This window comes from Mixophyes fleayi, chromosome 3, assembly GCF_038048845.1.
Source record: "Mixophyes fleayi isolate aMixFle1 chromosome 3, aMixFle1.hap1, whole genome shotgun sequence".
NCBI lineage: Eukaryota > Metazoa > Chordata > Amphibia > Anura > Limnodynastidae > Mixophyes > Mixophyes fleayi.
This window is the reverse complement of record NC_134404.1, coordinates 256,025,109-256,040,538: the sequence shown is the minus strand read 5'-3', so window position 1 is coordinate 256,040,538 and position 15,430 is coordinate 256,025,109. Positions and strand designations below refer to the sequence as shown.

General features: G+C 38.9%; 1 protein-coding gene across 3 annotated transcripts in view; it reads right to left on the bottom strand.

Moving 5' to 3' along the window:
* Window positions 1-403: 403 nt before the first annotated feature.
* Window positions 404-15,430, bottom strand: part of ERMARD (ER membrane associated RNA degradation) — a 90,934-nt gene continuing 75,907 nt past the window's right edge. For 2 of the 3 annotated variants that reach the window (XM_075203464.1, XM_075203466.1), the window contains 4 exons: window positions 3,901-4,029; window positions 2,273-2,491; window positions 1,264-1,377; window positions 404-578 (listed from right to left, as the gene is read on the bottom strand). In XM_075203464.1, the coding sequence (XP_075059565.1) occupies window positions 434-578; window positions 1,264-1,377; window positions 2,273-2,491; window positions 3,901-4,029 (607 nt within the window). In that variant the 3' untranslated portion in view covers window positions 404-433. Of the gene's footprint in view, window positions 579-1,263; window positions 1,378-2,272; window positions 2,492-3,900; window positions 4,030-15,430 lie in introns of those variants that run through there. The other variant, XM_075203465.1, reaches the window with a different exon arrangement.

Genomic DNA, 15,430 nt, shown 5'->3' with positions numbered 1-15,430 from the left:
AGATTTGGCTATTCAATTAGATTTGAATATTTGCTTGTAACTTTATCACAAATTTATGTAGTTTGTCGGTGCCAGTATTTATTAGTATTAGATAAATTGTTTGGGTAATCTTAGACATGTACAACAGTTTGTTTATTATATACATTTCTTTAACAGATACATATAATTAATTTGTGAATTATTTTTAATAAATGTTATTTCCTTTTTTCTTTGCTTTTGGTTATTTAAATATCATTCTCAACCTATACTTTTCTTTTTATTTTTGCCACGCCATCCTCACCAAGTAGTTACATTTTCCAGTTTTTGATAATCATAATATTTTTATGGGTTCACTCTGAAAAAGTTTAAGAGGCATTCCCTGTAATAGTATTATTATTCATTATAGTAAACACTAAAAACAATCTTTATATGATGACATAGTGATGTTTATTCTTTATTCAGATTTAAATTTCTCAATAAACATTCTTATATTTAGAATGATTTGACTGCTCAGCTGAATAGCTTCATCCCATCTGTTTTTTTCTACACTAGTGCATGTTGACATATTTTCTGAATACTGAAGAAGGAATTTCAAATACCTGTGAGAGATAGAACATAAACTGCATTACAAGGTAAACAGAAGTTACACCTCAAAATTATGCTACAATTTAGGATGTAGTTTAGAATTTAAACAGTGAAAGCTGAAAAATATGGCTATATAAAAATTCAGATCTCAAAGCCCATTATATGTACAGTGCTTCGAGTATAAAGACACCTCTAGCTAAGAACATAGGTCAGTAGTGTCATAATATAATTAATACATTTTAATGCACGTTTGTGCATACTTGCCCACTCTCCCATAATGTTCGAATTCTGCGTAGGTCTCCCGGGCTCCCAGGAGAGCAGGCCATTCTCCCACATGCTGTTCACTCCTTAGTGAAGTGGACAGTGGCCCGATGACAAGATTAGTCACAAATGCGCAATTTTGGCCCTACCCCCACATGGAGAATTGAAGCAATAGCAGTATTGTGTCATGGTGGGCGAGGCTAAAATGACAAAATTTGCAGCGCCACACCCCCCTCATATACACTTTTACTTTTCTCCGGGATCTCCTAGAAGGGAGAAAAAAAATAAATATGGCAAGTAATGCTTTTGTGTTCAGACTATACTAACCTGAAAACAAAAGTGGGCATTATAAAGGCCATATAGTGGGTTTATGTTGTATTACAAAAACTGAAACAACTGACATGCTTCACATATTTAAATAATGATTTAGTGCCTTACTTCAAGTATTTCTGGTATTCCAAATTAGTCTTCTCGGATATACTGTGTATGTTGTGCAAAATCACTGCTATTAGAGTTAGAATGAGGCGTACAACGGAAGAGAGAGACTTCATGCTAAGAAAAACAGGGGGGGGGGAGAGAGTTACCAGATATTTTACATAATATAATAGAAATCAAGATTAAACAGCAAGGACTTGATTGGGGAATGATTCATCAAGGAACGGAAAGTGAACGAAATTCAAGTACAAGCGGATCTGAATAAACGTTTCCATTTGAATACAGGTATAAGTACATCCTGTCTGCATACCTCAAGTGCCATATAGTCAGAATGTACAGAAAAAGAAAATGAAATACAGTAACGCCTCTTAATAGCATAATCATTAATTGTACTATGTACTACTGTACATAAAATGCATTTTTACAGTTGCTGTTAATTGCAAATACAGGTTCTGGCATGCATGTGTGTCATTCATCACTATCAATCAGCACTTACACCTGTCATGTAGCTGGTGCAAGTTATATTGCTAAATCTAACGTACCTGAAAGATGCCCAGAATTGGACAAATTTGTGTGCGCTTGACCTTGAGACGCCCCTACTGCACAATGCCTACATGCAGACGCCCCTCCCCTCCACGCCGCCCTTTAAATCGTAGCAGTCAGAAGTGTAACGTTAAGTTAGTTTCTGAGCATGCACAGAGCAATTTCACGCTAAATAAGGCATGTGACTTATGTTCCGTAATGAATCAGGCCCATTGTGCTTTATTAAGAGGCTTTTCCAAGGCATATGAGGACTCCTGAAGTCAAATGAAAAACACAATTAATAAGGACAAAATAGTTTTAAATATCTTTATAAACATTACCCTTTACTTACAATATAACATTTTAAGTGTTCTTGAATCATATTTGAAAACTTTAAAATTATAGTCTAGGTAGTCTTATTATGTTAAGTTTTAGTTATTTAGAACCTGAAAAAAAGGCTCAATCTAGTCCATTAAATGAATGTACAAACCTACACATCAACCGGAGATAATTCTGCCTTTGACGTGAGCGTAGGGTCTTGTTCAGCCACTGTTCGTATCTCAGCTTTGAGGTGGAAAGAATATTACAGGATACTAGAAGACACTGCGTGCTGACTTTGCGCAGAATGCTGACTGTTTCCAAGACCCATCGATGACAATACAGGTTTGAAATTCTTTTGTTGCACATCTCTTTCATAGAGACGAACCACCTGTATAATAAATTAATGTTCATTTTATTTAGCGCTGGGCATTTTGCTCATGGGTAACTGATAGGTAACTTTCTATTGCCGAGTTTGTACTCTAATACATTTATTATCAAATACATGTACAACATAATATTTTGTCTTTATTGTAATAAACAAAATGCTGAAAAAATAAATCATAAAATGTGATTCACACAAAGGCTGAATGAGGTAATAATATGAGAGATCAGGGAAGGAAAATGTATTTTTCCAAGATCAGGGATTTCTCATTGTTTTAATTAATCTCTGCACACCATAAGTGCCTATTTGCATACTGTGAAGGCTCGAATAAACCTATATGCAATGGTCCTGGATGCTATTCCAGCACTTCAATAATCACATACGCAGTTGTACTACATTGCAAGGGTTACCACAATTTCACTACAGTTGAAAAGGCATAAATGAGCCACAAACCAAGCAGTATTTAAAAAAAAAAAAAAAAAAAAAAAAAAAAAAAAAAAAGGAAAAGTTTAATTAATGAAGTTGTTAGTCCTAAAGTAGAAGAAGATTGGACTTTGAAATTACATTTATACTGGTTTCCAATATGTGCATTTTCAGGTTTATACACCAACCCGCAAATGTAGGTGCATAATGATTTTTCAGGGGTGTTTCCAAAGGAAGAAGTGCACCTTGAAATGCACAACAACAAGTAGGCACACTTGTGTATATATAAAAAAAAAGGTTTGTAAATAACCCTTAAAGTGTACGTACTGCATCCAAATATAATGCATTGGTTTTCCGAAGAGAAAAATTAAGTCAGCTCATGGGCAGTAACAATTTTCTCCGTTTTTGTTTTACCAAATTCTAGGCCTATATTTTTTATTTTTCCCCCTATATTGTGAAATGTAAATATTGATGGATGAATGTATAACAATATTCTAGTTATTGGACTTCTTAGTTCCTATGATGCCTCTTGCAGAGTTTACATTACAGTTGACACAGCACTATTTCTCTTTCATTCCCCATAATCCCTTTATTTCCTATCAAAAGCTCTCCTGTCAAGGTATGATAATCTTTTCAAAATACAATAGCTTGGGGAATGGCCTACTTGCAAAGAATATGTGTGTGACATCATGGAGTCATGTATGGCGGCATTATCTGTTTGGTAATATCCAGAAAAGACTGAGAATATGACAAAGCATGCAGTGACATAAAACTACGCCTAGTACATACTTTCTCTGGTGCTAGCAACAATTTAACAATGTGCTTAAAATTCTATATACCAAGAAGCATAGTTTCCAACTGAATACCCAACAACTACTTGATGACCAACACATATATTGTACAGTGAAAATACATGAAGAAACCTCCCAATATTTCAAGGTGAAAACATGAAAGTTGATATTACAATCCTAAGGTTAACAAAGAAAATATACCTGTCTGTTTGAAGCCAGCTGTCCAAGTCCTTAGTGCTAATGCAGATCTTTTTGTGTAGTTGAAGAAGAGAGAGAATCTGTGCCATCTCAGAACTGAATGATTTACCAGGATTCCCCTTGTCTCCAAGCCTAAACCACATCAGAAACATTCATATCATTTCTGTATATGCTTGGATGAATAACAGTGGCACTTAGATGGTTAATGAATGATCTCCTCTGTGTGGTCACTTTAAGTAATCCTGACCTTCGCTTTCATTGACTGCTCAATTAGCAACATTAAATATGTTCATCAAACAATATTGCTTAAACCAAGTAGGCAAGATAAAACTATGAATGCAGCACGTAAATTTGCAACAGATAAGCTGGCATGAACGCATAGGCTAACTTTGCTGCACAAAAACCATAATCGGTGGACAATCCTACTGAATGGTTCCATTCTGCAGAGATTTTGTTTGCCATATTATTGTGACAAAATTTGATCTTTGATATGGGTACAGGAAAAACTGAATAGAAGATATGTGACCACTACACTACATTTGTGAATGGGATTGATCAGCAAGATGCTACAAGGCTATGAAAGTTTTGGAATAATTCCAAGAACACAACCGTAAATTCAGTCATCAAGTAACCAGCAATCGTTCCAAGACAAAGACAGGCTAGGTTGGAGCAACTTGCAGGCATTTGTTTTTAATAAATTGTAACATACATTTCCAAACAAGCACATATGGTGGGAAGTTGTTCTTGCTTTGTTAGCAAGCTTATTCAAATTTAAATAATGCTTCATAGCAATTGTTGTTCGCAACACATAAAATGAAAAGGTTTTTTTTCCACATTTTTGCAAGTTGGAGGTAAGGTGTCTGAGGGGTGTGACTGTTGTCAGACCTGGATGCATCTTCAACTCTGAATATGACATACATATGAATACACTTGTGTGTAACTTTTTCAGTCGCAAGTTGCACTTGTGATCTACTCTGAATCAGGCCCATAATAATTGGATTATTCAACTCCTTTAATTTGTATAGTACAGTGTGAAGCATATAATCAATGAAAGGAAAGCAATTACAAAGTTTGTAGTATACAGATAAAAATCTTAAATTGCAATGTGAACTACAAAGTGAACTACTTTCATTACAAGTTTAAATATACTACATATTTGTCAATATTTCTACCTGTCTATGTTATGTCTTCTAATTTTTTTTAAAAAAATTTCTAGAGTGGATCGAATTGTATTCATTTTATACAGCTATTAAAGTAGAAAAGCATAGAGCATGTCACTCAGCATTCCCTCTGAGTTCTGTAAGTAGAACATTCCTTTGACTGTAACACACTGTGGTGAAACAAGGTATTAATATCACCCTAACCAGCCTGTCCCTCGTTTCTCACATAATGTGGATTATAGCATATACTTTTAATAGCCCGTGCTTTTGTTCCGCAGCTCAACAAAGTACAACCGCAGTGTCTAATTACATGTGGATAAGAGGACAATACAGCTCATTGTAAATATTTATATTGTTTATGTGGCAGTGAGGTTGTTAGTCATTGTCCTTAAAAGTGAAGCCAGGGGGTTGTAGGTAGGGGTGAGGGGAAAGGCTAATTAGTATTTATTGTTCTTGCAAGACTACTCCAGACGTTTGGTCTACAATCTGGCAGGGGAGTTTCTTTGGAAGTACAGCTCATCTCCACTCCCCTCTCCAACCCCCTGATCCAGGACCCACCAATGTTTAAAGAGTGAGAGAGCCAGAGGTTTGCCCAGGGAGGGGAAAACATTGTGGAAATTTGACCTGAGATATAAGGAGCCACTCCAGGGGGAAAGTGATGTTCATTCTGGGAATTGATGGATGGAAGCTGCAGGGTGGCTGGTGGTTCTATCAGTGAAATACATCGGCAGATCCATGGGTTGTCAAGTCCTTAGGCTAGTGGGGTAAGGGAGAGATGATGTGGTGAACCTGCCTGGCATTTATTTACTGTGTGTACATAATATTCTAGTGAGTTTTTGTTACAATAAAGGTACAGTTGTATTTTTCTAACCGCATTTGCCTGAGTGACTAATAAGAACCTTAGAAGGTACTGAGTAGGCTTCCCTGGCCTAAGAAGGCAGCCGTGGGTGGCCAGCCAGAGTGAAGTGGGTAGAATTGAGCCAGAAACCCCGGTATCTTCACATTTTTGGTGGCAAGCAGTGGGGTCACTCAGGGTAGAGCTGCAGGGGAACTGTATCGTGATACATTCCAAGACTCTGCAAAGAAGTTAGCACTAGAAACCAGTTGCCACATTATCCTGAACTTACTCCTAAAGGCTTTAAGGTCACAAAAAGTGTCGTTTGCTTTAGGCCAGGGAAGATAATGCCTAAGTGCCGATTTGATAAGGGGAGGTGCACCCCGCCAGTGGAGAATAGCAAATGGAACCATGTCTCGAGAGGAAATTACAGTGAGGTGATCCCTGGAAGTAAAATGGGTGTGAGCTCTGGGAAGCAGAGAGCAGATCGCCGCTCAGTGTTAAAAAAAGGTCCTCCAAAATAAGGTATGAAACAGTTCAGTGCATCCAGGGAAAGGGATTTCTGGGATGAAGGACTGTGGCAGAGTCTGCAAAATGGGGATATGGACGTGTTGTACTACCCCACCACAATGCAGCACATTTTGGATTATTGGGACGAGGAGAACCCAAAGATTATTATGTGGAAAGGAGCCAGCCTAGAGGAGAAATTGGAGAACCTGTTGGATGTGTTCCTAATGTTGAAAGAGGAAGCAAGTTCCTGAAATTTTGGAGATGAACCAGAATGGGATGAGTTTGCAAATAAAGTTATTTGTACTATGCAAAATTTGGCCACCGGAAAATCCAGTGACAACAATAATCAACAGTACCAGTGTGAAATTTTATTCACAACCAAGATAGAGGAAAGCAAAAACAGAAATGGACTGTTACAGCACAGGGACATGCCTGATGAATCCCCTGCAAATGTACAAATAGAATCTGCCCCATTAGCAGATTCTAGAGATCCACTAGAGACAATGAGTATGGAGGAGTTGATAGTGGAATGCCAGATTCGGGGTGTACCGTACCTGAACTGCACGCACACGGATATCTTCAAACATCTTTTAAAAGATCAGGAGAATCCCATTAATGCCTTTAGTGTCTAGAGGAAATGGATGCTCACTTTAGGTCCCCACATACCTCTCTGGAAACAAATGCAATGTCTGCAACAGAGTTTTGAAGAAGCAGAGGACGAGGTATGGCAACAAGGACTTACTGAGATTGAAATGTAGGATGAGTGTTATCGAATGAATACTGAAAAATGTCAATTAAAATATCTTTTGTAACTCTCTAAAAAAAGGGCTGCGCAGTCTGTTAATCAGGGGAGGTCCCTCCCAGTGGATTATACACAGCTGCTCAAGCTACTATCTTGGGGGAGGCAGGAGAAGAACTGCTTTTTGAGGATGTTGTACTTCTCACTACTGAGAAAGGATTAGGAGAAATCCTCCCATTTGGTGACTTGCAAGTACCATGTAGTAGCATCTTCTGATAATTTGTCAGTGATATTGGCACCTGAGACTGTGTCTGAGTTAGAATAGAATTGCAGAAAAGGCCAGTTATCCACCCCTGTCGTGTCTGAAAATATTTTATCTAATGAAGTAACGCAGGATACCACATGTGTGCTCTCCAGTGTGAATGATGTACAGCTGTACCCAAGTGTGACAGAAGAGAAACATAAAGTTGCTCAACATATGATCTCAGCAGAAATCAGGATTACAGACTGTAACAGAATTAATGGGAGAGGATAAAGGAATTGTCATGTCAGGGGCCACTACCATGTAGCCCTGGGAAAACTACTCCTACACCTTCCCCTATGCAGAAATAACAGATGAGGAGATGTTGGCTGAGTGTGAGCCTGATATATAATATATATAATTGCAAATGTACTTATTTTTGATATTGTGTGTATGTTAGTAAAGGAGATATCTTTATTTCTGAGACCAGGGGAAGAAATTTGTTCGTTTTAACTTTGCTAGAGGAAATGCATTATATATCTGATACAATAAACCTTTGTTGAGGAAGTATTTTGTGTATCTTGGAGTAGGGAAAATACTTGCTTGATGTTTTGTGACTTTCTTTGGGAATGTGTATTCTGCAGCTGTCTGTAGAAAGGACCCATGTTAATTAGACCTTTTGATGTGTGAGGGTCCAGCACCTGAAGGCACAGGAAGGTTTAATTAAGACTTGTTACTAGATTTCCTGTATCTAAAACATGATGCAGGAAATCACAGTAAGTTTTAGGATATCACAGATAAGAGTAAATATTGTTAGCTTTGCATTGCATGTAAATCCATGTTTGGGTAAACAAATTGCATCCTGATTCTAAAAATAGCTCAGACCTCAGGGGGCTGGCTTACCCTGTGAGGCTGTATTCAAAGCTGTATAAAAAGCCTTGTCTTGTATTGGAAATTGTTCTTCTTGCTTCATCTGACCTGCTCCCCGATATCTTCAACCAGGGTGAGAAAATAAACATCACTTGCTTCAAAGACCTGCTTGGAAACTTCTCTATCCCTGTGACCTACAGATTAGACCCAAAACCTAATCCGTTCCCGGCTGTTTCTGAGGTTTGGACCCAGCATCCAGTACCACCGCTCTGCCCGCTACTGAGCAGCTGTGGCCAGTGTGATAGGCCAGGGGGAGATCCATTCACAGCAACCCTGATCTATAGGAAGAGGTCAGGAGTACCAGGCCAGGTACAACAGTAACAGGGTACACTCGCGAAGTCAGTTACACAGAAGGAACCCAGTTAATGATGCCGGTAAGGAATCCAGTGTGGCAGCATTTTTAAGCCCCTCCTACTGCGGTTAGGGGGTGTATTTTGGATAACAAAAGGAAAAAGGTGGCAAAGTAAGCTTGGTCGGTTCCCAGAAGCATAAGACAAGGTGGCATAGGCGGTCCATCCTGTCACAGGGATGTTGTAGTGGGCTGAGAAAAACAAACACTGGAGGACTGATGAATCCCGGTTCATACTAGTTTAGGGTAATGGGTTGGCAATAATAAGGTAAAAAAAGCACAAGTCCATGGATCCAACTTGCTGGATGAAAAACCATATCAGTGGACAACCATACTGAATGGTTCCATTCTGTGGAGGTGAAATGGTGGTCACAGATGTGTGATGCCTAATATGTATATGTTAGGTAGCAACAGAAAGCAACTGGACAAGATCATAATCTTAATGTGTGTATTGAATGTTTGAACAAAAGAAAAACACTATGAAAAAAAAAAGCAGCACACTGGATACACAATAGTGGAGAAAATACCTTAAAAATAATTGACAATTCTTACCTGACATTCCCTGACGAAGCCTGCAAGGGCGAAACGCATATGAATTGCATTTTATCACTCAAACTGAAGCTCATGAGCTCCTAACATCACTTTCAATACTACACTGTACTGAGATGAGACACAGAAGCGCCTCTGCACATGCACGAAGGACCTAGCATGAGATACAGGCATACAGACACCATGGGCACATCTGTGCAAGATCCAGAAGCAGCCAAGCGGAGGGACGGCATCTTTGGACAGGGCTTCCAGACTTACTTTATATAACTACCACTCCTATCAAGGTTTATTGCCATATATTTTGGCTGCAGCAACACTATATGTACTAAAGTACTTTTTTTTTTTATTTGCCTACAACTTGTTAGAGCAGAGTATTGATATTGATTGGTGCAATCTATGCACAGATATGGACTTTTTAAGGTATTTTCTCCACGATTCTTGTGTATCCAGTGCACTGTTTTTTTCATAATGTTTTTCTTTTGTTCAAACAATCAATATACGCATTAAAATTACAATCTTGTCCAGTCGCTTTCTATTGCTACCTAACATTGACATATTCTGCAACACACATCTGTGACCACCATTTCACCTCCACATTGCGCATGGGACCCTATGTTACATCAATTGTTATTGCATTGGCAGCATACAGATCTTTACCATACTTAGGGAAGTGCGGATTCCCAACAAATTGCTTTCACTACCCAGTGATAACTGAAATTAGACTGGCATTGACATTTCGGTCTCTACCAGTTGACAGGGAAGGGACAATCAATCCCTGGAGTACTGCCTTTGTCCTGATTTCTATCCGGGTCAAAGATAGCTGTGTGTCTGCCAAAAGCAAAGTGTCTTGGGACCACTACCTTGCTAGTAGCCTCAAAGGAGAGAGAAGCTGCGTCCCTGGAGAAGCATGGGTGGACAGCAGCACCTGAGAGTGACTAGGATACTGGTGCAGTGTTTTCATTATACCCTGTATGTTGTATGTGACAGACTGTAGTGTGATTTGTTGCTGGTTATTATTTATTTGTTATTACCTCTGTTTGCGGTTACCATTTTGTTGAATAAACCTAATTCTTTTATTTCAGATATTTGCCTGGGTGATTCTGAACCTCTGAATTGTACTGGGTATGCCAGCTATGTGGTACAGGGTAAAACACTAAGCCTGCTATCATCACAATGGGAAAAGGAGGGAACACATACCACATACCCCAAGGTCTTAATAGGGCATATATACCTTTTGGTGTCCTTATGATAGAAAAAGAGCCACTTTAGCTTGGTATTTTGATATAGTGCCTCCAGATCTATCTGTGGGTAGCCAAATATCTTTGCCTGCATGTGAAACACACCTTTGTGCAATATCTATTCTCCAGGAGGTATCCGACAGTGGCTCCGTAATCTGCTATTACATTGTTTTTCTCTGATGCATAGAGTGCAGAGAATGACATTATGTTGTTCTCTCCCATATCATCGACACTTCTGACATCATGGCTCTGCTTCTCAGGCTTCCTTGTTTATAAAGGCCACCACTGTCTGGTTGTCTGATATTACTTTCAGATGTCTACATCTTAAAAAGTTTAACGGCTCTCAAATCTAGGATGTTTATATAGGGATTATTTTCCACTTGTTGCCACAAACCTTGAACGATTTGTATGTGAATATGTGCACTCCAGCTTGTACAGCTAGAATCTGTAGTCAATATTACCTACTCTGGGTCTGTGAGAGTCACTCCTTGGTTTCTTAATGTTGGATTTGGTAACCAGTTGAGTGATTTCCTTAACCCTTTGGTCGTTTTGATCTTCTGTTCTAAATCTTCTAAATTTCATTTTGTCAATAATTTTATTTCAAGATCTTGCATGTGCGTTCTTGCCCACGGAATAATTCCCATCATAAAAGAAAACATTTCTGGCAGCTTGAGACAATCTCTTACAGATGACTGCCTTCTGAATTGTACTCTGTATGACTGATGTATCTTGGGTAACCTTTCTCCAGATACTGCCACCTTTGATGAATCTGTATACACTCATGAACTGTTGTGTGGGCTCCAGTTGGCTATTAGTTATATTTATGATCCAACTATGATCTTAAAGAGAATTGATTACTTTTATTGTGCGTGAAGCATCTTGATTTACATATCACCAAGAAGTCATCTAGATATGGTTAAAAAGCTAATCCCTGCTTTCTTAATGCCGCCATTAAAACTACCAGCATTTTGAAGAATACCTATGGAGATGTGGAGAGGCTGAAAGATAGGCGTAGAAAAATGGTAACCTAGTATGCAGAATCTTAGGAATGAATCATGCTGTTCTGCTATAGAAATACAGTCAAGTCCATAAATATTGGAACATTGACACAATTCTCATATTTTGGGCTCTATACACCACCACAATGGATTTGAAATGAAACTAACAAGATGTGCTTTAACTGCAGACTTTCAGCTTTAATTTGAGGGTATTTACATCCAAATCAGGTGAACGGTGTAGAAATTACAACGGTTTCTATATGTGCCTCCCACTTTTTAAGGGACCAAAAGTAATGGGACAAACTAAACAATCCTACATAAAACTTTCACTTTTTAATACTTTGTTGCAAATCCTTTGCAGTCAGTTACAGCCTGAAGTCTAGAGCGCATAGACATCACCAGACGCTGGGTTTCATCCCTGGTGATGCTCTGCAAGGCCTCTACTGCAAAAGTCTTCAGTTCCTGCTTGTTCTTGGGGCATTTTCCCTTCAGTATTGTCTTTATCAAGTGAAATGCATGCTCAATCGGATTCAGGTCAGGTGATTGACTTGGCCATTGCATAAAACTCCACTTGTTTAGCCTTAAAAAACTCTTTGGTTGCTTTTGCAGTATGCTTCGGGTCATTGTCTATTTGCACTGTGAAGCGCCGTCCAATGAGTTCTGAAGCATTTGACTGAATATGAGCAGATAATATTGCCCAAAACACTTCAGAATTCATCCTGTCAGCAGTCACATCATCAATAAATACAAGGGAACCAGTTCCATTGGCAGCCATACATGCCCACGCCATGACGCTACCACCACCATGCTTCACTGATAAGGTGGTAGGTTTTGGATCATGAGCAGTTCCTTTCCTTCTCCATACTCTTCTCTTCCCATCACTCTGGTACAAGTTTATCTTTGTCTCATCTGTCCATAGGATGTTGTTCCAGAACTGTAATGGCTTTTTTAGATATTTTTTGCCAAACTCTAATCTGGTGTTCCTGTTTTTGTGACCCACAAATGGTTTACATCTTGGGGTGAACCCTCTATATTCACTCTTGTGAATTCTTCTCTTGATTGTTGACTTTTACACATATACACATACCTCCTGGAGAGTGCTCTTGATTTGGCAAACTGTTGTGAAGGGGTTTGTCTTCACCAGGGAACAAATTCTTCTGTCATCCACCCCAATTGTTTTCCGTGGTCTTCTGGGGCTGCTGAGCTCTCCGGTGCGTTCTTTCTTTTTAAGAATGTTCCAAACAGTTGATTTGGCCACACCTAATGTTTTTGCTAATCCTCTGATTGGTTTGTTTTGATTTTTCAGCCTAATGATGGCTTGCTTCACTGATAGTGACCGCTCTTTGGATCTCATATTGAGAGTCAACAGCAACAGATTCCAAATGCAAATGTCACACCTAGAATCAACTCCAGACCTTTTACCTGATTGATGATGAAATAACGAGGGAATAGCCCACACATGTCAATGAAATAGCTTTTGAGTCGATTGTCCCATTACTTTTGGTCCCTTAAAAAGTGGGAGGCACATATAGAAACCTATGTAATTCCTACACCGTTCACCTGATTTGGATGTATGTAAATACCCCCATTAAAGCTGAAAGTCTGCAGTTAAAGCACATCTTGTTAGTTTAATTTCAAATCCATTGTGGTGGTGTATAGAGCCCAAAATATGAGAATTGTGTCGCTGTCCCAATATTTATGGACTTGACTGCATATAGGTACATCCTGCAGATCTAAATATGTTAAATAATCCCCTTTCTCTATAGCCTTGAGGAATGAATTTACTCACTCTATACAGAAGTGCATTGTTTATACAGGTCGGTTGAATCTTCTTAGATCCAGAATTATGCAGAATGTTTTTTTCACCAGAAAATGTTTAGAATAAAATCCAGTGCCTTTTTGGTTGGTATGGACAGCAAGATTACTTTTTCCTTCAAGAGTGTCAGTAGATTATTTACTGTGCAAAGTCTATAGTTGCAGTGGGGAGGATAGGTACTTTGATTGCAAGTTTTCAGTTTCCCCTGGGAACCTTTCAAATCTCTATTCTGTAACCTTTTGTGAGAACATCCAACACTCACCGATCTTGAGTTGTGAATGTCCAAGTTTCCAGGTATCTTGAAATCCTGCCCCTTACCGTAACTGCAAGTTTAGCTGTTTCAGAGTCATTGTCTATTTTTTAAATTGAAGATTCTTTGCCCCTAAAGGAATGCAAGTCTGTGTCTATATGTTGCCCCCAAACTCTCTTGTATATGGTTTGTGAGAACAGTATTTTCAGGTTTCCCAAAAGTCCTGACTGGAGGAAGATGAAAAACAGATCTTCTGGATCATTCAATTAAATTGTCTCAATAGAGTAATGAACCTTAATAGGCAAGAGTAGTTAATCTGTTCATAGACTGTGTTGGTTATAGTTCTGGCTGAAAACGTGATGGCAAGTAAATAGGCATCGCATAAAAAAAAAATCAATTCCTTTTGTAATGATATCTATTTTTTAAGAAGATAGTCTACTAATTTTCTTTTGGATATCTGAAAAAGGTATACACCCAGATTCTCAGTGCCCTACAAAATGAGGCCATAGTCCTTCCCACTTTAATTGTTGTTCCTGCAGAAATGTGTAATTTCTTGAAATATTTCTCAATATTCCTTTCGGATCCCTTGAAGGTCCCCCATACGCCAATGGTATGGTAGTCTATTGTAATTAGAGATGGGCGGGTCCGGTTCTCCGAGAACCGAACCCACCCAAACTTTGGGTATCCGAGTACCGAGCTGAGCAGCTCGGTACTCTCCCGCCTGTTCCGAATCCAAATCGAGGCCGAACGTCATCGGATCTCGGTTCTCGCGATACTTCAACTTTATAAATACACGCCTCCACAGCAATCCATCGCCATTTGACAGAGGGAGAAAGCAGGGTGTAGTCACGGGCTGATTAGAGCAGGGACAGAGAATACAATATTGTTCTTGCAATTGCTCTAACCAAAATCGCTAGTGAAGAGAGGAGGATAGAGGTTTATTATTTTTTCTTAATATTTGGCACTCCCCAGCGCTTTTGGGGTGTCCCCCATAATTGTGCATAAATATTTCTGGCTGTCAAAAGTCATATCTGTCAGCAGTATCTACCAACTAATTTTTAGCACTCCTCAGTGCTTTTGGGGTGTTCTCCCTAATTGTGCATTAATATTTCTGGCCGTCAAAAGTCATATCTGTCAGCAGTATCTACCAACTAATTTTTAGCACTCCTCAGTGCTTTTGGGGTGTCCTCCCTAATTGTGCATTAATATTTCTGGCTGTCAAAAGTCATATCTGTCAGCAGTATCTACCAACTAATTTTTAGCACTCCTCAGTGCTTTTGGGGTGTCCTCCCTAATTGTGCATTAATAGTTCTGGCTGTCAAAAGTCATATCTGTCAGCAGTATATACTAAATAATTTTTAGCACTCCTCAGTGCTTTTGGGGTGTCCTCCCTAATTGTGCATTAATATTTCTGGCTGTCAAAAGTCATATCTGTCAGCAGTATCTACTAAATAATTTTTAGCACTCCTCAGTGCTTTTGGGGTGTCCTCCCTAATTGTGCATTAATATTTCTGGCTGTCAAAAGTCATATCTGTCATGCAAAGGATGGTGGAGGGCCTATCAGGGATTAAACTGTATTTTTCATGATTTTCACTAATAATGTTTGGGTCTAATATACACCCAAAGACGAGTGCTCAATTGCTAAGAGTCATTGATGGAGAGGAAGACAAGCAGGCTTGTCTGTAGAATTTGCAGGCAAATTGTGCTGCGTTATATAGGTAACACCCAAAGAGAAGAGCTCCATTGCTCCATTGCTAATTGTAATTGCTGAAATAGAAATAATAGGGCTGACAGTCTTGGTCTAAATCTGCAGTTACATTTTATTGTACCATAGCTCACTGCGAAACTGGAGAGGTGGCAAGGTTTAGTGATAATCTTCCTCCAACAATACTAATTCATTCCAATATCATAGAAGTCT